At 43.9% G+C, this 16553-nt stretch overlaps 1 protein-coding gene across 5 annotated transcripts in view; it reads left to right on the top strand.

Annotated features, from left to right (window-relative positions):
* The first annotated feature begins 4507 nt into the window (after nucleotides 1-4507).
* Nucleotides 4508-16553, top strand: part of LOC310679267 (receptor-type tyrosine-protein phosphatase V-like) — a 51800-nt gene continuing 39754 nt past the window's right edge. For 3 of the 5 annotated variants that reach the window (XM_083444221.1, XM_083444218.1, XM_083444219.1), the window contains exons 1-3: nucleotides 4510-4960; nucleotides 10285-10351; nucleotides 14379-14645. In XM_083444221.1, coding sequence (XP_083300347.1) covers nucleotides 4889-4960; nucleotides 10285-10351; nucleotides 14379-14645 — 406 coding nt within the window. In that variant the 5' untranslated portion in view covers nucleotides 4510-4888. Of the gene's footprint in view, nucleotides 4961-10284; nucleotides 10352-14378; nucleotides 14646-16553 lie in introns of all 5 variants that reach the window. The other 2 variants (XM_083444217.1, XM_083444220.1) reach the window with 2 other exon arrangements.

Raw genomic sequence — 16553 nt, 5'->3', positions numbered from 1 at the left:
AGATATTAAACTCCCCTAACGCCCCCCACCCCAAATAGCTTGAAATATAGCTCATTTTAAAAGGCATGTTAAATTTCAGAACATGCATTTTGCTTCTCTGGGCGGTGAGAAGTTCAAAGGGTTCAGAGATTTACCTGGGTCTGGCTTCCTTGAAAGGCTTATTACAGTTATTAATATATGGATTTATTTACAAATACAGTTTGAGCAAAGGTGGAGGCGCACAGTTTAAACGCTCCAGTATTCAAAGCCCAATCCTGCAGCAATCTACTCAGGCCTGAGGTTTAGGCAAGACAGCTCCTCTCTCACTAGGAACTAACCATGTACAAGTGACTCACACGCTTTCTTTCTATGCTTCTGGGCACCATGCACATGCTTTCTGCCTCTTGTAACACTAGACTTGTGATCACCTAATGAAATTGATTAGCAGTAGCTTTCAGGGAGCTGCTGTGGCTGCACCTCCCCACAGGGAAAGATGCTTGAGCCGCCCCTTCACGTGATACCTGAAAGCACAGAAATAATAGATGCAACTACTCACTGTTTCCTAGTATTGTATGAAGTGGTTCTAAGAGCCACTGCAGAAGTTACCACATCTCACCAACCCCTGCAAATAATTACTCGTGCAAGTGGTTAGTCACATGAGCAGAAAACAAATGCACACAACAGCAAGACTCTTCTTCCATGAATAGGCAAAAACCAACATTTTCAATGAGGAAAATAGGAAGCTGCCTTATATGGAGTCAGATTATTGGTCCATCTTTCTCAGTATTGTCTTCTTCACTGGTCTTCAGCTGGTGGGTAAGGAGGGCTTTACCCAAAGTGAGTCAAACCAGCAACACAACCACCATGCAAGTTAAGAAGATGCTCCAAATGCAACTTTGCATTCAACACGGGGCCCATGTCTGAATTTTTTTTGAAAACTATTGGAACACTGTCAGGCAGCAGTTCTCCAGGGTCTCAAGCTGCAAACACAACATAATACTGTAACAATAAATAATAATAATAATTTAACTTTGGGCGGATTACAACATATATAAAAACACAACAAAACATCAAACATTAAAAAACAAAATATCCTATACAAGCAACAAACAACCAATAAATCAATAGAAATCAACAACAACAACAAACAGTCTACAGTAATACCCAAATAAAAATAACTACCAACTCCAACTATACATTTAACCAACACCAACTCAACCAAAGGAACTTAAATTAGAACAATTTAAAACATTTTAGCCAGTTGCCGCAAACCAGGAGTTGTTCCAGCAACGTCCCAGTGGCCTCCCAGGAGCCTCTTTTAGCTGTTCAGGGTGAGTTAGGGCCCTGCCTCTAGGCCAGGTGAAAATGGGCCTTGCAGCAGGGAGCGGTCTTCCTTCCATCACTCACTCATGGCAGCAGCAAAGTAAATTATTATTAATAAAATTACTAATAACAATAACAACAACATAAAGTTATAATTATTTAGAAGACATCTGAAGGCAGTCCTGTATTGGGAAGTTTTTAATGTTTGATGTTTTACTACGTTTTATATATGCTGTAAGCCGCCCAGAGTGGCTGGGGAAACCCAGCCAGATGGGTGGAGTCTAATTATTATTATTATTATTATTATTATTATTATTATTATTATTAACAACAACATTCAAAGCCAATTCCTTATTTCCAAAAATTCTGTGTGCTCTCAAAGAGTTACAAATCTCAGCAACCTTAACAAACCTCAGCACCCAGAATTCTTTGAAGAGAAAAATATGCTTCAAGTGTTCTTTTGAGGTATAGGACGTACACAGCCTCAATAAGGTGACTTTCTCTTCTACACATGTAATGCCTGGGGTTTAACCTGGGACTCTACCACTGCTCTACCACTGAGTTATAGACCTTCCTCAAATGGTAAAAACCTGTGTGCATCATCTGAAGAAGGTTCTTCTTCTTTCCATAGAGTGTTCCTCCACCTCAATCCATTTCCTATCGTACAAGCTGGTTTGTCATTCCTACTAAGCCACCCACACAAACCCTAATCCATAATGCACACCCAGTGATCTTTCAACACTCTTTGAGTCCCTGAAAACTATACGCAGGAATTAGATTTCAGTCGGGTGTAAACAAAGCAATGCAATCTTCTTTGCAGGGAGATTTTCTACCTCTTGTGGACTTGTCCTCTCTGCCTCAGGCTCTAAAGATGAACCAAAAAACCCTAGACCACACATTTGAATGCTTCTTAAGATATATCATATTGGTGTATGCATCTACACCAAGGAAACCATAGAAAATGCTAGTGTTGACTTACTGAGCGAATCCAAGATGGATCTCTCAGATGATAATGATTTGGTATTCCTGTATACTTAATGACTTTGGATAAATTTTTAGAAGGTAGAAGAAGAATTCTCTTCGACCTTCAGGGTTTTTTTTGGTTCTAAACCAGAAACTCAAGTATTCTTCTTGAAGAGCACATCCACCCAACCTGTGAGCCACTGAGCCAACTGCAGCTCCCTTCCTCATGCATGGCAGCCTACAAGAGCTTGAAAATCCTCTCATTTTCGATAACCGCTTTAGGGGCAAAGGCTGGGGGCGGGGTGTCAAATGTGTGTGATCAGTCATCCTAAGTCTTTCAACCTGTTTAAAATAGATTGTTTTGAAAGATACTACAAGTTGTTTGAGAGATTGTGATAACGTATCCCTTTTTTAATATAGAAGGAATGGGTTGTATTGCAAAGCATCTATAATCCGCATGTAATGACAGATTGTTAGGAAATGTATCTGGTTCATTTTCATTACATCTGTTAACGAAAGGTAGTGTTTCCTACCTTTCCTTTACCACACCAGCAATCCTATACAAGTAGGCTAGACTGGGGGCCAAATTAGATTTTTGTACCAATGAAGACCCTCCCTTGAACTGCAAAAAGCAGTTGACCACAGCAAAGACGCTTTCAGAAAACAGGTCCAAAGTAGCTTAGGCTTCCCTGTGGCTATTTACGAAACCCAAAATGTACATATTAATTAACACCACACCTAGTTTGGCCCTAAGAGTTATTGTATGCAACATCTTCTCATGTCTTCTCTGTTGTGCCAGCACGAAATGCCACTCACTGAATTTTGCAGCCCCATTTGTTGTGTGAGAAATGAATGCCCAGGAATCTGGCAATGTGTAGCCAAAGTACAGACACAGTAAAGGTCCAAAAGGCTGAAGCCCCTTCTCACCCTGTCATTCTCTGCCATGTGCTGTGAGGGGTATATGTTCAATTAAAAAATATATGTGTCAATTATTATACCTAGTTTTTTTACCTACCTACCTGAATCTAGTTTTTTATCAGTACAGTGGTACCTCGGGTTACATATGCTTCGGGTTACATATGCTTCAGGTTACAGACTCCGCTAACCCAGAAATAGTGCTTCAGGTTAAGAACTTTGCTTCAGGATGAGAACAGAAATTGTGCTCTGGCGGCGCAGCGGCAGCAGGAGGCCCCATTAGCTAAAGTGGTGCTTCAGGTTAAGAACAGTTTCAGGTTAAGAATGGACCTCCGGAACGAATTAAGTACTTAACCCGAGGTACCACTGTAGTGAAAAAGATGATAAAGCTTGTAGGGTATGAGTGTGGTTAAGGTGTTGGACCCCATAGCATAACAACCCATTAAGCTTCTTGTGTAGGTTTAGGATTTTAAAAACATTTTCATGCCAAGTTTGATATTCACTTTTGAGGATCTGTAGGATTTTGTGTGACATGTGTATCATTGCACATGTGTATACCATGTGTGCGCTTCAAGGCAACCCTTGCAAGCAAAGGTTTGAAAGTTGTATTGTTGTGTGTGCATGATTCACAATTTGTAATGCTTTTGTGTGCATAGGGTATTCTTCAGTGTATGCATTCAAACTCTCAGCAGTGTTTGAAACACTGCTTTCCCAGAGTGACAACCAATGGGAGATGTTTGTTCCAACGAAACTCAAGCACATCATCAGCTTGATGGTCAAAGCTTGCCAACGGTTGATATAAAAATGTAACAAGACGCAGAATATTTTATTGATCTAAAATTACTTAGAAGCCTTTATTGAGTCCAGATAATGACTGAATAGCTCTGAAGAATACAAAACTACAAAACTCTTATCTGAAATGCTATGAAAAACAGCTACATCCAGGACAGTCTTTATTTCAGTGAACTTCTCAGCTCTTTTTTTGTATCACAGTTCTGGCTCAGTGGCTCGGTCAGCCTGAGGTCTCACTGTTCTTGAAACTCCACTGACCATCCTGGAGCTTTTGAGTTTATGGGAACTGAGGCTCCTAGTGGGTCAGCGCTGCTGTCTGTTCATTTCAGGAGAGAGAGAACAGGCAGACATTTCTCTTTGGGCTACTCTACCACGCTGAGCAAGAAGAGTAAACCACCACCCCAGTCCCTCCCCTGCAACTTCTGTCAGCTTCGACAAACTTGTTCTCAAAGAAGAAAATGTCTAAAAAACAAAAGAAAAACCCAGGACAAAAGACGTCCTCTTGGAGACACACACCCATAGAAACAGACACTCCCACATGGAGGAACAGCGCTGGCAAGGCTTGCTCACACACGCAGCCACACACGTACAGCCTCTCTCGCGCAGGGAACAGTCGATGCTCCCCCACACAGAGAGGAAGGCACACTCTCCCTCTCTCAGACACACAGGCACGCTCCTCGTCCTCTCATGCAGAGCCTCTCGCAAACTCACACATACACCTTTGAACTCCCCGGCAAACTGGCGGCTGGAGCTGGCATCCTGCATGCCAGGGCCCTGATGTCACAGGCCAGCGAGGGAAGTCTGCAGGAGTTGCCGTAGGGACAGCTGGGTGAGGAGGGCAGCTGCTCTTCGAAGAGGACTATAACTTGCTGCTGCGGCTGCCTTTCTCGGCTTCTCGTTCCCCTCTCTCCACCAGATGCTGTGGCTGCTGCTGCTGCTGCCCATGGAATGGGCCTCTTCGCAGGCGCATCTGCAAGCTGTGGCTGAGGTGAGTCCACATTTCTCTCTCTCTCTCTCTCTCTCTCTCTCTCTTCCAGTGCCTTTCCTTGCTGGCGGTGGAGGCTGGCTCCTCCGAGTTACAGCCAGCCTGCATTTCTCTGCTCCGCTGGGGGATGAGAGCATTCCTGCCTGCCGGCCACACAGCTGCACTGAATTAGCACCATTGCCCATTAGAGAAGCCTGGCTCCCTCCAGGAGCTCCCCCCGGCCTCTCCTCTAATTGAGACCACAGAGCCTTGTGCCAAGGCAGTGCGCGTTAACAGGACAGGAGGACCCTTATTGTGGTGCATGGGGATTCGCAGCGCTCAGGAACGGGGCATGGGAAGGGGCATGGCCTAGTAGCAGGGCACATGGAGAAGGTCTTGGGTTCAGTCCCCAGCATCTCCAGGTAGGAGATGGACCCCTACCTGAAACCCCAGAAAGCTGCTGCCAATCTGAGTCTGTTTGGACCAAGGGTCTGACTTGGGAAAAGGTAGCTTCCTGTGTGAGGAGGCAAAGCCACACAGTGGGCCTGTAAACAGAGATGGGAGCTTGTCATGAGTAATTGCCCTGGTGCTCAGTGTGTGTGGCACATTCTGCCACCGCTCACACCTTCACCTGCCCGACTCAGAAGCACACCAGGTTCCCAGTCTGGATGCTGAATCTGTTGGAAATGCTGGAATGAGGTGCATTATTATACTTCATACTCTATACTTTTAGTCCTACTTGGGTGTTTCCTGCCAGCCTCTCTGGACTGCTTCCCACACACACACCCCACACCCCGGCTGGGGCACATGAACCCTCATCAGCCGCAGCTCTGTGACCTGTTTCCATTAAGGGCCTGGTTCCTCCTTTCCCCCTCACAATGCATTGATAGTTGTAGAAATTTGCCTTTACACAAATCTAGCGTGCGGCCAGACCAGGAATACTGTGTACAGTTCTGGTTGCTGCACCTCAAAAAGGATATTGTAGAGCTGAAAAAGGTGCAGAAAGGGGCAAGCAAAATGATCAGGGACCAGATCAGTTCTCTTTTATATATATATAAATTTTTAAATTAGTTTTCAACATATCATTTTCAACAATAATTAACCGTACTTTAACATCTTATACAATTTTTTGACTTCCATCAATCACATCTGAAAATTTTCCAATCTATTTACTTAATTTACATTTCTTATTTTCACTATTACATTTAAATCTCACAACTAATATCTCTCTTCTTTCTCTTCTTTGCAATATTTCATATATTTCTCCTTACAAAACTTCTTGTAGACCTACTAGCATAATTTGTTGATTACAATTGCTCTTCAAATAGTTCGTATATTTCTTCCAATCTTCTGTAAATCTCTGGTCCCACAGGTTTCGAATCCTTCCTGTCATTTTATCCAATTCTGCGTAGTCCATTGATTTTGTCTGCCGTTCTTCTTTCGTCGGGACCAGATCAGTTCTCATACAAGGAAAGGTCACAACTCCTAGGGCCTTTATTTGTTCAGGGAGAAGGGAGCGAACGAGGAGGGATGTAAGAGATGGTTTGGACAGAGAGAAGATTAGCACTCTCTCATAATACCAAAACCCAGGGTTGTCCAATGAAGCTGAATATTGGGACGTTTAGGACAGGCAAAAGGAAGCACTGCAAGATGTAGTAATGGTCACCAAGTTGGGTGACTTTAAAAGGGGATTCGACAAATTCACAGAGGCTATCAACAGCTGCTAGCCACAATGGCTTTATGTACTAATGCCTGCATCAGAGACAGTATTGTGGTAGTTTTTGGAGGGGCCCATTGAGCTCATGTCCTTCCCATAGGCATCTAGAAAGCCACTGTGAGAACAGGATGCTGGACTAGATAGGCTTTTGGTCTGATTTGTACATTGACTCCATGTGCCGGTTCAGGATTTTGGCCTCCCAAAATTCTCTACTCTGTTTGTGTACAGAAAAAAACTTGTGTTTCTGAGCATTTCTCCAGAGAGAGGAGAAATTATCCTCATTATTATGTCACCATTAGGTGTGGCAGTAGCACAACTTCTCCATCCCCAAGTCCCCACCCCCTTTGTTGCCAAAGGGGCCTAGCATCATTCGGGATCATGCAGGTGATGGAGGGGAATGGTGGCACCACAAAAATGGTGGATAATATTACAGTGGTACCTCAGGTTATATATGCGCTAGGTTACATACGCTTCAGGTTACAGACTCTGCTAACCCAGAAATAGTGCTTCAGGTTAAGAACTTTGCTTCAGGATAAGAACAGAAATCGGGCTCCGGCAGCGCGGCAGCAGCAGGAGGCCGCATTAGCTAAAGTGGTGCTTCAGGTTAAGAACAGTTTCAGTTTAAGTACGGACCTCTGGAACGTATTAAGTACTTAACCTGAGGTATCACTGTAATAGAAAATTCTGCAAAATGGCTTTCTCTTTTTGGGAGGAGGGGGAAGAATGAGGTAAGAGAAAGAAAGAAAAATCACATTTTTTATCTTCTAAGAAATTTCGGCTCTGCTCTAGAGAAGGTTGTTCAGCCAGGCAGGTGATTTCCCTGGTGATTCTGATCACTTTCTTCATGTCATGAGAACCATCCTGGAGGCAGGGTGAGGCCGAGGACAGGGATTGGTGTTGCATTGCCCTGCCACTTGCGAGAATTCCCCAGATGCATTGCATGAGATGCTATTCCAACCATAAGATTTACATACTTGCAAGCCTTTGAAAATCCCCCTTTTCATTTGGGTAGCTCTCTGGAAGTCCAGAGATGTTGGACTCCCATAATCCTTGACCCTTGTCTATACCGGCTGGTGATAATGGGAGCTGGAGTCCAACCAACGTTTATAGGGTGCCTTGTTGGTAACTCCTGCACTAGATCTTGGTTTTAACCATGATATTCAGCAGCATATTCAGAACAAACAAAACAGTATGCATCATCACACACAATTCATATGTGGAAATCATTCCGACAAGCTGTTCCGACTAGCATAAATACCTTTAAAACTGAATTTCAAAAGTCAGGATTGTTCAATGACAACAAGTAATCTTGAACAGAACTTCTACATTTCATGAATAGAACTTCACCGTTCAGGATTAATGGATGTGGGGGGATACAAGAGGAGAAAGCTATTCCAGCATGCCTTGCTTGTGAGCAATCCAGGGTCATCCAGCTGGGAGAGTTGCCAGCTTGAGTCCTTTCCAGTCCATGTAGCTCTGCCTTTAACAGCAACTTGATGCACAGACACTGGGAGGAATTCAGCTCCACATTGCTACAAACATTTCATCAGAATGCATTTCTGCTTGCCCAATGAAATTATCTCCCCATACATGCTGTTCTGGGGGTACTGCTGACCCCCATTGCCACTAATTTGTTGGGTTGGGAGGAAGACCCATTGTGCTAGTGAAAGTCCTTGTGTGGGCTTCTGCTAGCAGGACCAGTTACTTGAATCTGGCCCCGGATAATGTTTATTTCCATCCTGCAGAAAAACATCATACCCACTGATTTCTACACATCAGCCTGCTGTGGAAAGCAGACCTGCTCCTTTCAGCTGGCAACCTTGCTGGTTGCCATTATTGGAGATAGAATGCTGGATAAGGGGAATCTTTGGTTAGACCCTGATAAGCAAATCTTAGGGGTTTTTGTTCTTGTCTAAATCTCACTGTAAAATTAGGAGCCAAATTAGAACAGCAGAGCTGAACCTGATGCCACGGGGAGGAACTCCCATAGACCATTTCTTCCTGGCTTTTCCAACTTCACGTTCCTCCAACCTAACTACTGCCATAGGGCTGCAACTAGAGTGGAGGCAAAATCTAGACATTTTATGCAGTTGGGTGTAAATTTCCCCATCATTAAAAATAAAATTAAAAGCCTTAGGAGGTTACAAATTTAAGTGGAGGGAAAGTGTGGTGTCCGTGTGCTTGACCCTTCCCCGCCCCCATTTCTTTCATTTATAATCTCATCCCCCCCAACTGTTCTTCCACAGGTATCTTAGTTTTGGTAAAAATGGGAAAAGACATACCACCTTCCTATCACTGTTCCTCTATTTATGTTTACATATGCAGACTTACTATGTTGTTTTACACACACGCGCGCGCACACACACACGTAAAAAAAACACCTGTGAGGGAACACTGACTGCATGTAATGCCTAGGAAAGGGATCCCTGACCATTAGGTCCAGTCGTGACCGACTCTGAGGTTGCGGTGCTCATCTCACTTTATTGGCCGAGGGAGCCGGCGTACAGCTTCCGGGTCATGTGGCCCGCATGACTAAGCCGTTTCTGGCAAACCAGAGCAGCGCACGGAAACGCCATTTACCTTCCCGCTGGAGCAGTACCTATTTATCTACTTGCACGCTGACGTGCTTTCAAACTGCTAGGTTGGCAGGAGCAGGGACTGAGCAACGGGAGCTCACCCCGTTGCAGGGATTCAAACCGCCGACCTTCTGATCGGCAAGTCCTAAGCTCTGTGGTTCAACCCACATCGCCACCTGCGTCCCATGTAATGCCTAGTTTGCCCCTAATTGTTTACTTCAGGCACCACCCTTTATTGGCCACATACCAAAATGGGGAGAACCAGGGAGTCCACTACAGCTGCAGCATAATGACCTGACCCTTGTTACGAAGGAAGCAACCTGGATAATGCCACAAAGAGAAACAATGCAAGAGGCAGGGCTTAGCTATACACAGCAACAAGTCTGGCTTCCAGAGAGATGTACCAAGCTGGGAAGGGAGGCTGGCAGCAAGACCTTACAGTTCCTGTAAGCCAGTCTAGGTAGGATCTGTAGTTGAACAGCACTTGGCAGCTGTCAACACTGAGCCCTTGACTGTGAAAAGAAGATGTAGCCTTCCACCACTCAGGCAATCCATGCTGTACCCATCCCTTTGGATGCAAACTCTCTTCCCCTTTGAGGTTGTGGTAGCAATGTCTAGAGAGGGTGCACTTCTGTTTTAAAATAGTTTCATGCACCCATCCCTGGTCATTAACTATTCTGGATGGGGCTGATAGGAGCTGGAGTCCAAACATCTGGACGGCACCAGGATAGGGATGACTGGACTTAGTGATTCTAACCAGAGAGGTGTCCCCTCCACATACTGCAAGTGTGAGGGACCAAGCATAAATGTGGGTATCTCAGGGGTGGGGAAACCTGTGGCCCTATCACCTGTGACCATTGGCCATGCTCACTGGGGGCGATGGGAGTTGAAGTTCAGCAACATCTGGAGGGTCACAGATTCCACACCACTGGAGTGTCATAACACTAGAGGTGTTGTCTCTCTTTGTTTTTATGGCAGAATAGAGATGCAGTCTTTTTCTGAGCCTTGCTTCTATCCAGACACCACTAAGGATTTTATTAATTTCAATCTCATAGGATGACAGATGCAACCAGACAGATTGGCAAAGGCATCCAGGAGTGGAAGGACTGCCTGACGAGAAAGGTGAGTTTTCTGCTCCTCTCCCCTGGGAGTTCCCAGACAGGGAAATCTGGAATATCACAGGAAAATCCACTGTTTTTGGAGCCAGGTATATTTCCCTAGAGATCGCTCCAAGGGACAAAGTGGGGGAGTGATGGGGACCTAAGGGAGTGAGAATGTAATGGGAAGGTGTCCCTCAGTGTTCTCACCTTCTTTTCCCTGAAGAAGAGGGAGAGATACTTTTTCTCCCCAGTGCAGCTCAGCCTTCAACTTCCAACTGGCTTTTATGGAGCCAAGCTTCATGGCAAAGGACACAGCTTGAAAAACCCTCCTTAATCTAAAGAGTCACTGAAAACTATTTGTGGCATTTGTGTGTGTCGGGGTGGTGGTGGCATTCTTACTGTCCACCACTTTTAAAAAGAATTGGCTCATTGTGCACGTTGGGAGACCGCAAACCCTTTATAGGAGGCTGGGGCAACCCAGTCAGATGGGTGGGGTACTACTACTAATATTTGTGTGAGTGTGTTTAATTAAAATAGTAGACAATGAAGGAAGGAGGGTGGAGATTGTGTTGCTAGTCTCTAATTTTCCTTCCTTCCTTCCTTCCTTCCTTCCTTCCTTCCTTCCTAGGAGTTCAGAGCAATATTCAATATCCAGTTTTATCCTCACCCAGGATTATACCTAAGGCTTAAAGGACAGTGACTATGCCAACATCGCCTTCTAAGCTTCATGTCTGAGTCTAGGTTTCCTCAGTCCTATTCTTACACTCCACAACACAACACAAGCTCTGTATCATATGTCCTATAAGTGTTTGTGACATTTCCACTACCACTTTCCATGCAGCAATGCACACACCTAGGGAAATATTCTTTTCTTTTTCTTTTCCCGGCACCATGTTTCTACAGACTGTTCTGGGTAAAAAGAAACCTGGAGCCAGTGCCGAATTGTACTAGGACTCTCTTATTCAGGCGATTCTCCAAACTATTGTTCACCTTTTCTGTGTATGAATTTCAGTGTGTTTTCAAGTAGCTAGAGATACACAGTAGTAGACAAAAGCTTCTGAACCATTTTGGCGAAACAAAGAACTGTTAAACGTCAGATCTATTTAGGCAAGCAAGATGCACATTCAAACTCATGAAAAGTGACAGCAGCATTCTACAAGTGTTCTGCCTTAGCATAAAAATAGATGTTGAATTCTGTAAGCTATCTAATACTTGGAGGGATGGAGAATATTGTGAAGGAAAGGCCCAAAATGTATTGGCAAAAGTTATTATTGCTTTCCTCCCGGAAACCAAGTCAAGCCAAATTCTCTTAACTCAGGGACTGCACAGATCTAGCATTTCCATCATTATCATCATCATACCTTGCCAATCTGACTGGGTTGCCCCAGCCACTCTGGGCGGCTTCCAACGTAAATAAAAGCATAATAAAACATTACGCATTAAAAAGCTTCCCTATACAGGGCTGCCTCCAGATGTCTTCTAAAGGTTATATAGTTATAAAACCTTGAAGTTTTTATCAATATTAATTAACCTGGATACATGCTTGCTCAACCATTAATTGCAGCATGCAGAATTTCCACATAGGTGAGTTCAACACAAGCCACCAAGAATATATTAACAATTACAACATGCAAAAGTAGCACAGGTTGCACACAGACTTTGCCGGCAAGCAGGTAAACAGCGCATTATACACACTTCTAATACATCAGCAAAGCATTAAATAAGGCCTTTGTCTCCAGAGAGAATTACACTGCAATCCTAGGAACACATTAAGACTTCATTATGTAGATACTTCTCCACAGTGGGTTAGAATTAGAAAGGAACAGGGCAAGGTCTGGCTTAAACTGCTAATTCACCTAATGAAACCACCCAAGGTGTCTGCAGATCTTGCATCCAAAACTCATAATTATCTCCACCAGGGGGGAAAAGCATACCAAAGTACTGTGGAACCTGAAAGGCCAAGAGATTCATTGTGACATAAGCTGTCATCGACTAGAGTTCACATCTTCTGATGCATGAAGAGTTATGCACAGTTAGTGGATATACATGGGCATAGAGGGGAAAGATAGTAAACAATGAAGCCAAATAGCATGAAATGCAGGAGCGGCAGGCTCTGTTTACACATGTACATGTGCATACACATTGCAGACAAAGATTTCAGAACTTGTATGATTGGATGAAACCCACCACGTCCCACCATTGCACACAAAAACATGCCCCATTGCCTGAACAGGGCTACAACCTATGATTATTCTGCGCAAAGCTTATATGTCAACAAAATAAACATAGTGGCCAATCACAACAGCAATGTGCAATAACACAACATTCCTAGCTTCACTATGCTAATTTTTTAATTACCTACCTGGAGTAGGAGAGGAAACTATTATCTATGTTGATGCCATTTCACGCTGGAATGAAGTACCTTCACAGAAAAATGATGGCTTTTAGGTTAGGAACAAAGTGTTTTCTAAAGACTGCCAATGGTTTCTGAATATTGCCATTTTTGTGTTGCTTTATTCTTTTCTGTAGAGACTGACTTGCTTGTCCTAGGTCAGGCATCCCCAAACTCGGCCCTCCGGTTGTTTTGGGACTACAACTCGCATCATCCCTAGCTAACAGGACCAGTGGTCAGGGATGATGGGAATTGTAGTTCCAAAACAGCTGGAGGGCTGAGTTTGGGGATGCCTGTCCTAGGTAGACACCAGAAGGGCATTGTTGACAGGGCATTACAAAAATTACATGTAATGCATTGGAAGATGAGCTGGTGAATGAACACCTGATGATATGGTTAGCTTTATGGATGATGTCTGTAATATTGTTGCTTGTATGAAAAGGGAGGTAGAGTTGGCATCTGGGCTTGTTGCAGAATCTGGTCCTTAGGTTTCTGTCTCCATTTGATGGTTAATTGTTGCTAGTGACTAGCCAGTTTCAATTGAGGGACTTTCTGCAAGTGTGGACAGGGCTACCACCCAAGGCCTTGTCCAAGATAGGCTGTAGATTATTCATGATGCATTGGGGCACCTTTACCTGGGAGCCATAGGTGACAACAAGTTATTTTCTCTTCTGGATCTGAGTCGTAGAAGGATATGCCTGGGAGTCAGACTGGCTTTTTCAGTCTCTTATTTGCATTTCAGGGTGAGGGTGTCATCAGTTTCAGGAATGCCTGATGTAAATATTGAGTTCCTTTCTAAGGAGCTGGAACAAACGTGGTTGAATTGTGGGGCTTGACTACAGACAATGAATCATGTAGTGCTGGGGTTGCCAAGACTGCTCCCCCCCCCCACTTTGACCACTTCAAAATTGCTGATGGTCTTAGCAGACCAAATTATGATTTTCCTGTCTGTTGTTTAGCAATTGTAGATGCTAAAGAATTAAAACATGACTATTCTAATGCAGTGGATTTGCCTGTCATACTACTGTTCCTTTTTATAAACCAACCACTCCCACTCAGGTTCAGCATGGGAGTGAGGAGACTTTGCTGATATCTAAAGTTCCTCCAACTTTTTGGCCCAGATCAGGAGTAGCCAATGTGGTGCTTTCCAGTTGCTTTGGACTGCAACTCTCACCGGCCCCAGCCAATGGTCAGGGATGAAGGGAACTCCCCTGAGTCTGTGTGGCTCATTTGACATCAACGTGAAATTGATCCTTTAATTTCAGTCATGTGGAATGCTCTTCCAATAGAGATTCAACAGGTGTTTGCTGAAAAAATTAAGTGCCGCCATACTTATAGAGTCAACAAAGAAACATAGTTAGCTCACAATCTGTTTTAAATTCTTATATACTTTTTAGTGTCTCTCTGTGTGTTTGTGACAGCTTTGATTATATATTTGTGTGTGTGTGTGATACAATTATTTAAAAAAATAAAAACAAATAATAAATAATATGGTGCCCACAACATCTGGATAGCATCACGTTGCCTACTCACCTAGGTAATGAAGGTGTTATTGATCTATGTCAGATAGAGAACAGGCCTTTGGGTTTGAGGGCTGAAGAAAGCAGACCCTGAAGGACAATACAGTTTTGAGCACCTTATGGTCTATCTTCCCCAGGACACCTCCTGAATGTGAGCATCAGCAGCCGAGGCCGCTCTGACTACCTCCTCTTGACATGGGAAAGGCCCTCTGGAGGTGTCCGGGGCTTTTCACTAGCCCTTTATGACTTAAAGACAGACTCTTTGCTGCAGAATGGATCAGCTGGGATCGATGCCACCAGTTTCGACTTCCAGGGCTTGCTTCCTGGGACACGATACAGCATTGAAGTCACCGTGCTGCTGGTCTGTGCACGAAACTACAGCAGGAGAGTCACCGGGCAGACAGGTAAGTGGGAGACAAATGCATCTACTTTGCCGCGTGAGGCTATTCTGAGCATAGAGTTGGTTTATATTTAGAAACATGGACATCGCCTTTTCTCGCTTTCATTCACACACTCAAGACTCAGCATGCTACATTGTGTAATGGCGGCCTCCCCTTGACATGCCTGGCTGTGTGCTTTCTTCAAAAGTTGAAAGTGCTCACTTCTATAATAATAATCATAATAATCATAATTTTATTGTTTATACTCCAGCCATCTGTCTGGGTTTCCCAATCACTCTGGGCGGCTTCCAGCAAAATATATTAAAAAAATAACATTTCAGACATTAAAACCACCCTGAATAGGGCTGCCTTCAGATGTTTTCTAGCTTACTGAACAAGTAAAAAAACAACTCAGAGGGTCAGGATGGAAGCAAGAACCACCCTGGCTTGTGAGCTGCTATGCCATGGAGGAAAGTCCCACTCGGCTAGCACTATGCCTTGCACTAGTGCAGATAGTTCATTGAGCCTTGCCCTCAAAAATCAAAGCTGCCATTTCATTGTCAAAGCTACCAGCTACCCATAAAGAAAGGAAAGGATAACGGAGCAACCTAGGACTTTTGCTTTCATTTAATACCCTCTGCCACTCGTATCCTCCTTAGAGTCTGAAAATACGTGGCAGAAGATGCTTCTGGGAGGCTGTCCCAATCACAGCTTTCACACTGATGTTCATGCAAATACAGTGGTACCTCAGGTTACATACGCTTCAGGTTACATACGCTTCAGGTTACAGACTCTGCTAACCCAGAAATAGTACCTCGGGTTAAGAACTTTGCTTCAGGATGAGAACAGAAATCGTGCTGCAGTGACGCGGCGGCAGCAGGAGGCCCCATTAGCTAAAGTGGTGCTTCAGGTTAAGAACAGTTTCAGGTTAAGAACGGACCTCCAGAACAAATTAAGTACTTAACCTGAGGTACCACTGTACCATCAAATGTTAGAAAAGTGCAGGATCACTTTACAGTATCGTTGTTTTTTTCTATGACTTCTACAGTGGTGTGAACTTGATTTTGGATGGAAGAAGAGCTTCTGCTAGCTCTTCCGGGCTGAATTGCTTTAGCTGTGTCAGGCTAAATATAACCAGTACTTGCGGTTCTACATCCAGTATTTAGCACAAATGCAGCAACATCTGGCTATTTTTTCTGCTTGCACATCCAAGTTGGGCCAATAAAATGTGTGTCTGGCCCATCGTTTATGCAACCCTATACCCTCTTGTTCACAACTTCCAGATGCTTTGCTGGGAAGGGGGAATACTTTGTTCCATTATCCCTTCTCAGCATTTGCCATTTCATTCCAGAAACATCTGAATCGTATAGCTAAAAGCAACATATTGTTTTGTGCATGCAACATTGCTTTTATTAACGCTGCAATTCTAAGTATTTCCTGCTTGGAAGCAAAGTCTCATTAGTTAGAATGAAACTTGCTACCAAGTTAGTTTTCTTAAGATGGATCACAGCTAATCCTCCAAACCACTCTGAATCTTATTCTTTTGTACAGCTGCAGGAGGGGGTTTTTATCTTCCCCCGTGGCTTGCAATTTACATGTACAATGATATTGAAATCAACTAAGGCAAACTGATTTGCAACCTTTCCATGTGACTTGCACAGAAACTGAGAGCAATTGTCAGGCTCTGCAGGCAGCTGGCAGCCAAGTTAGCTCAGAGTTATTCCATAGCCGCCTGTTCCTAATGTAATGGTACCACAACCGTCTCACAATATCCTTGTGGACTTTGGAACAGTGGGAGCCACTAATTGCAGAAACAGCCCAAGGTTTTCTGTTGGAGCAACTGATACGGGTCGTTCTATTACAGACAAACTGTGCCCAGACAATTCTGTTACAAAGAAGTGTTTTCCAGGCTTATGAAAAATTCCTTTGATC

This window comes from Podarcis tiliguerta (genome assembly GCF_965153285.1).
Source record: "Podarcis tiliguerta genome assembly, chromosome: 6".
NCBI lineage: Eukaryota > Metazoa > Chordata > Lepidosauria > Squamata > Lacertidae > Podarcis > Podarcis tiliguerta.
This window is presented reverse-complemented; position numbering and strand designations above follow the sequence as displayed.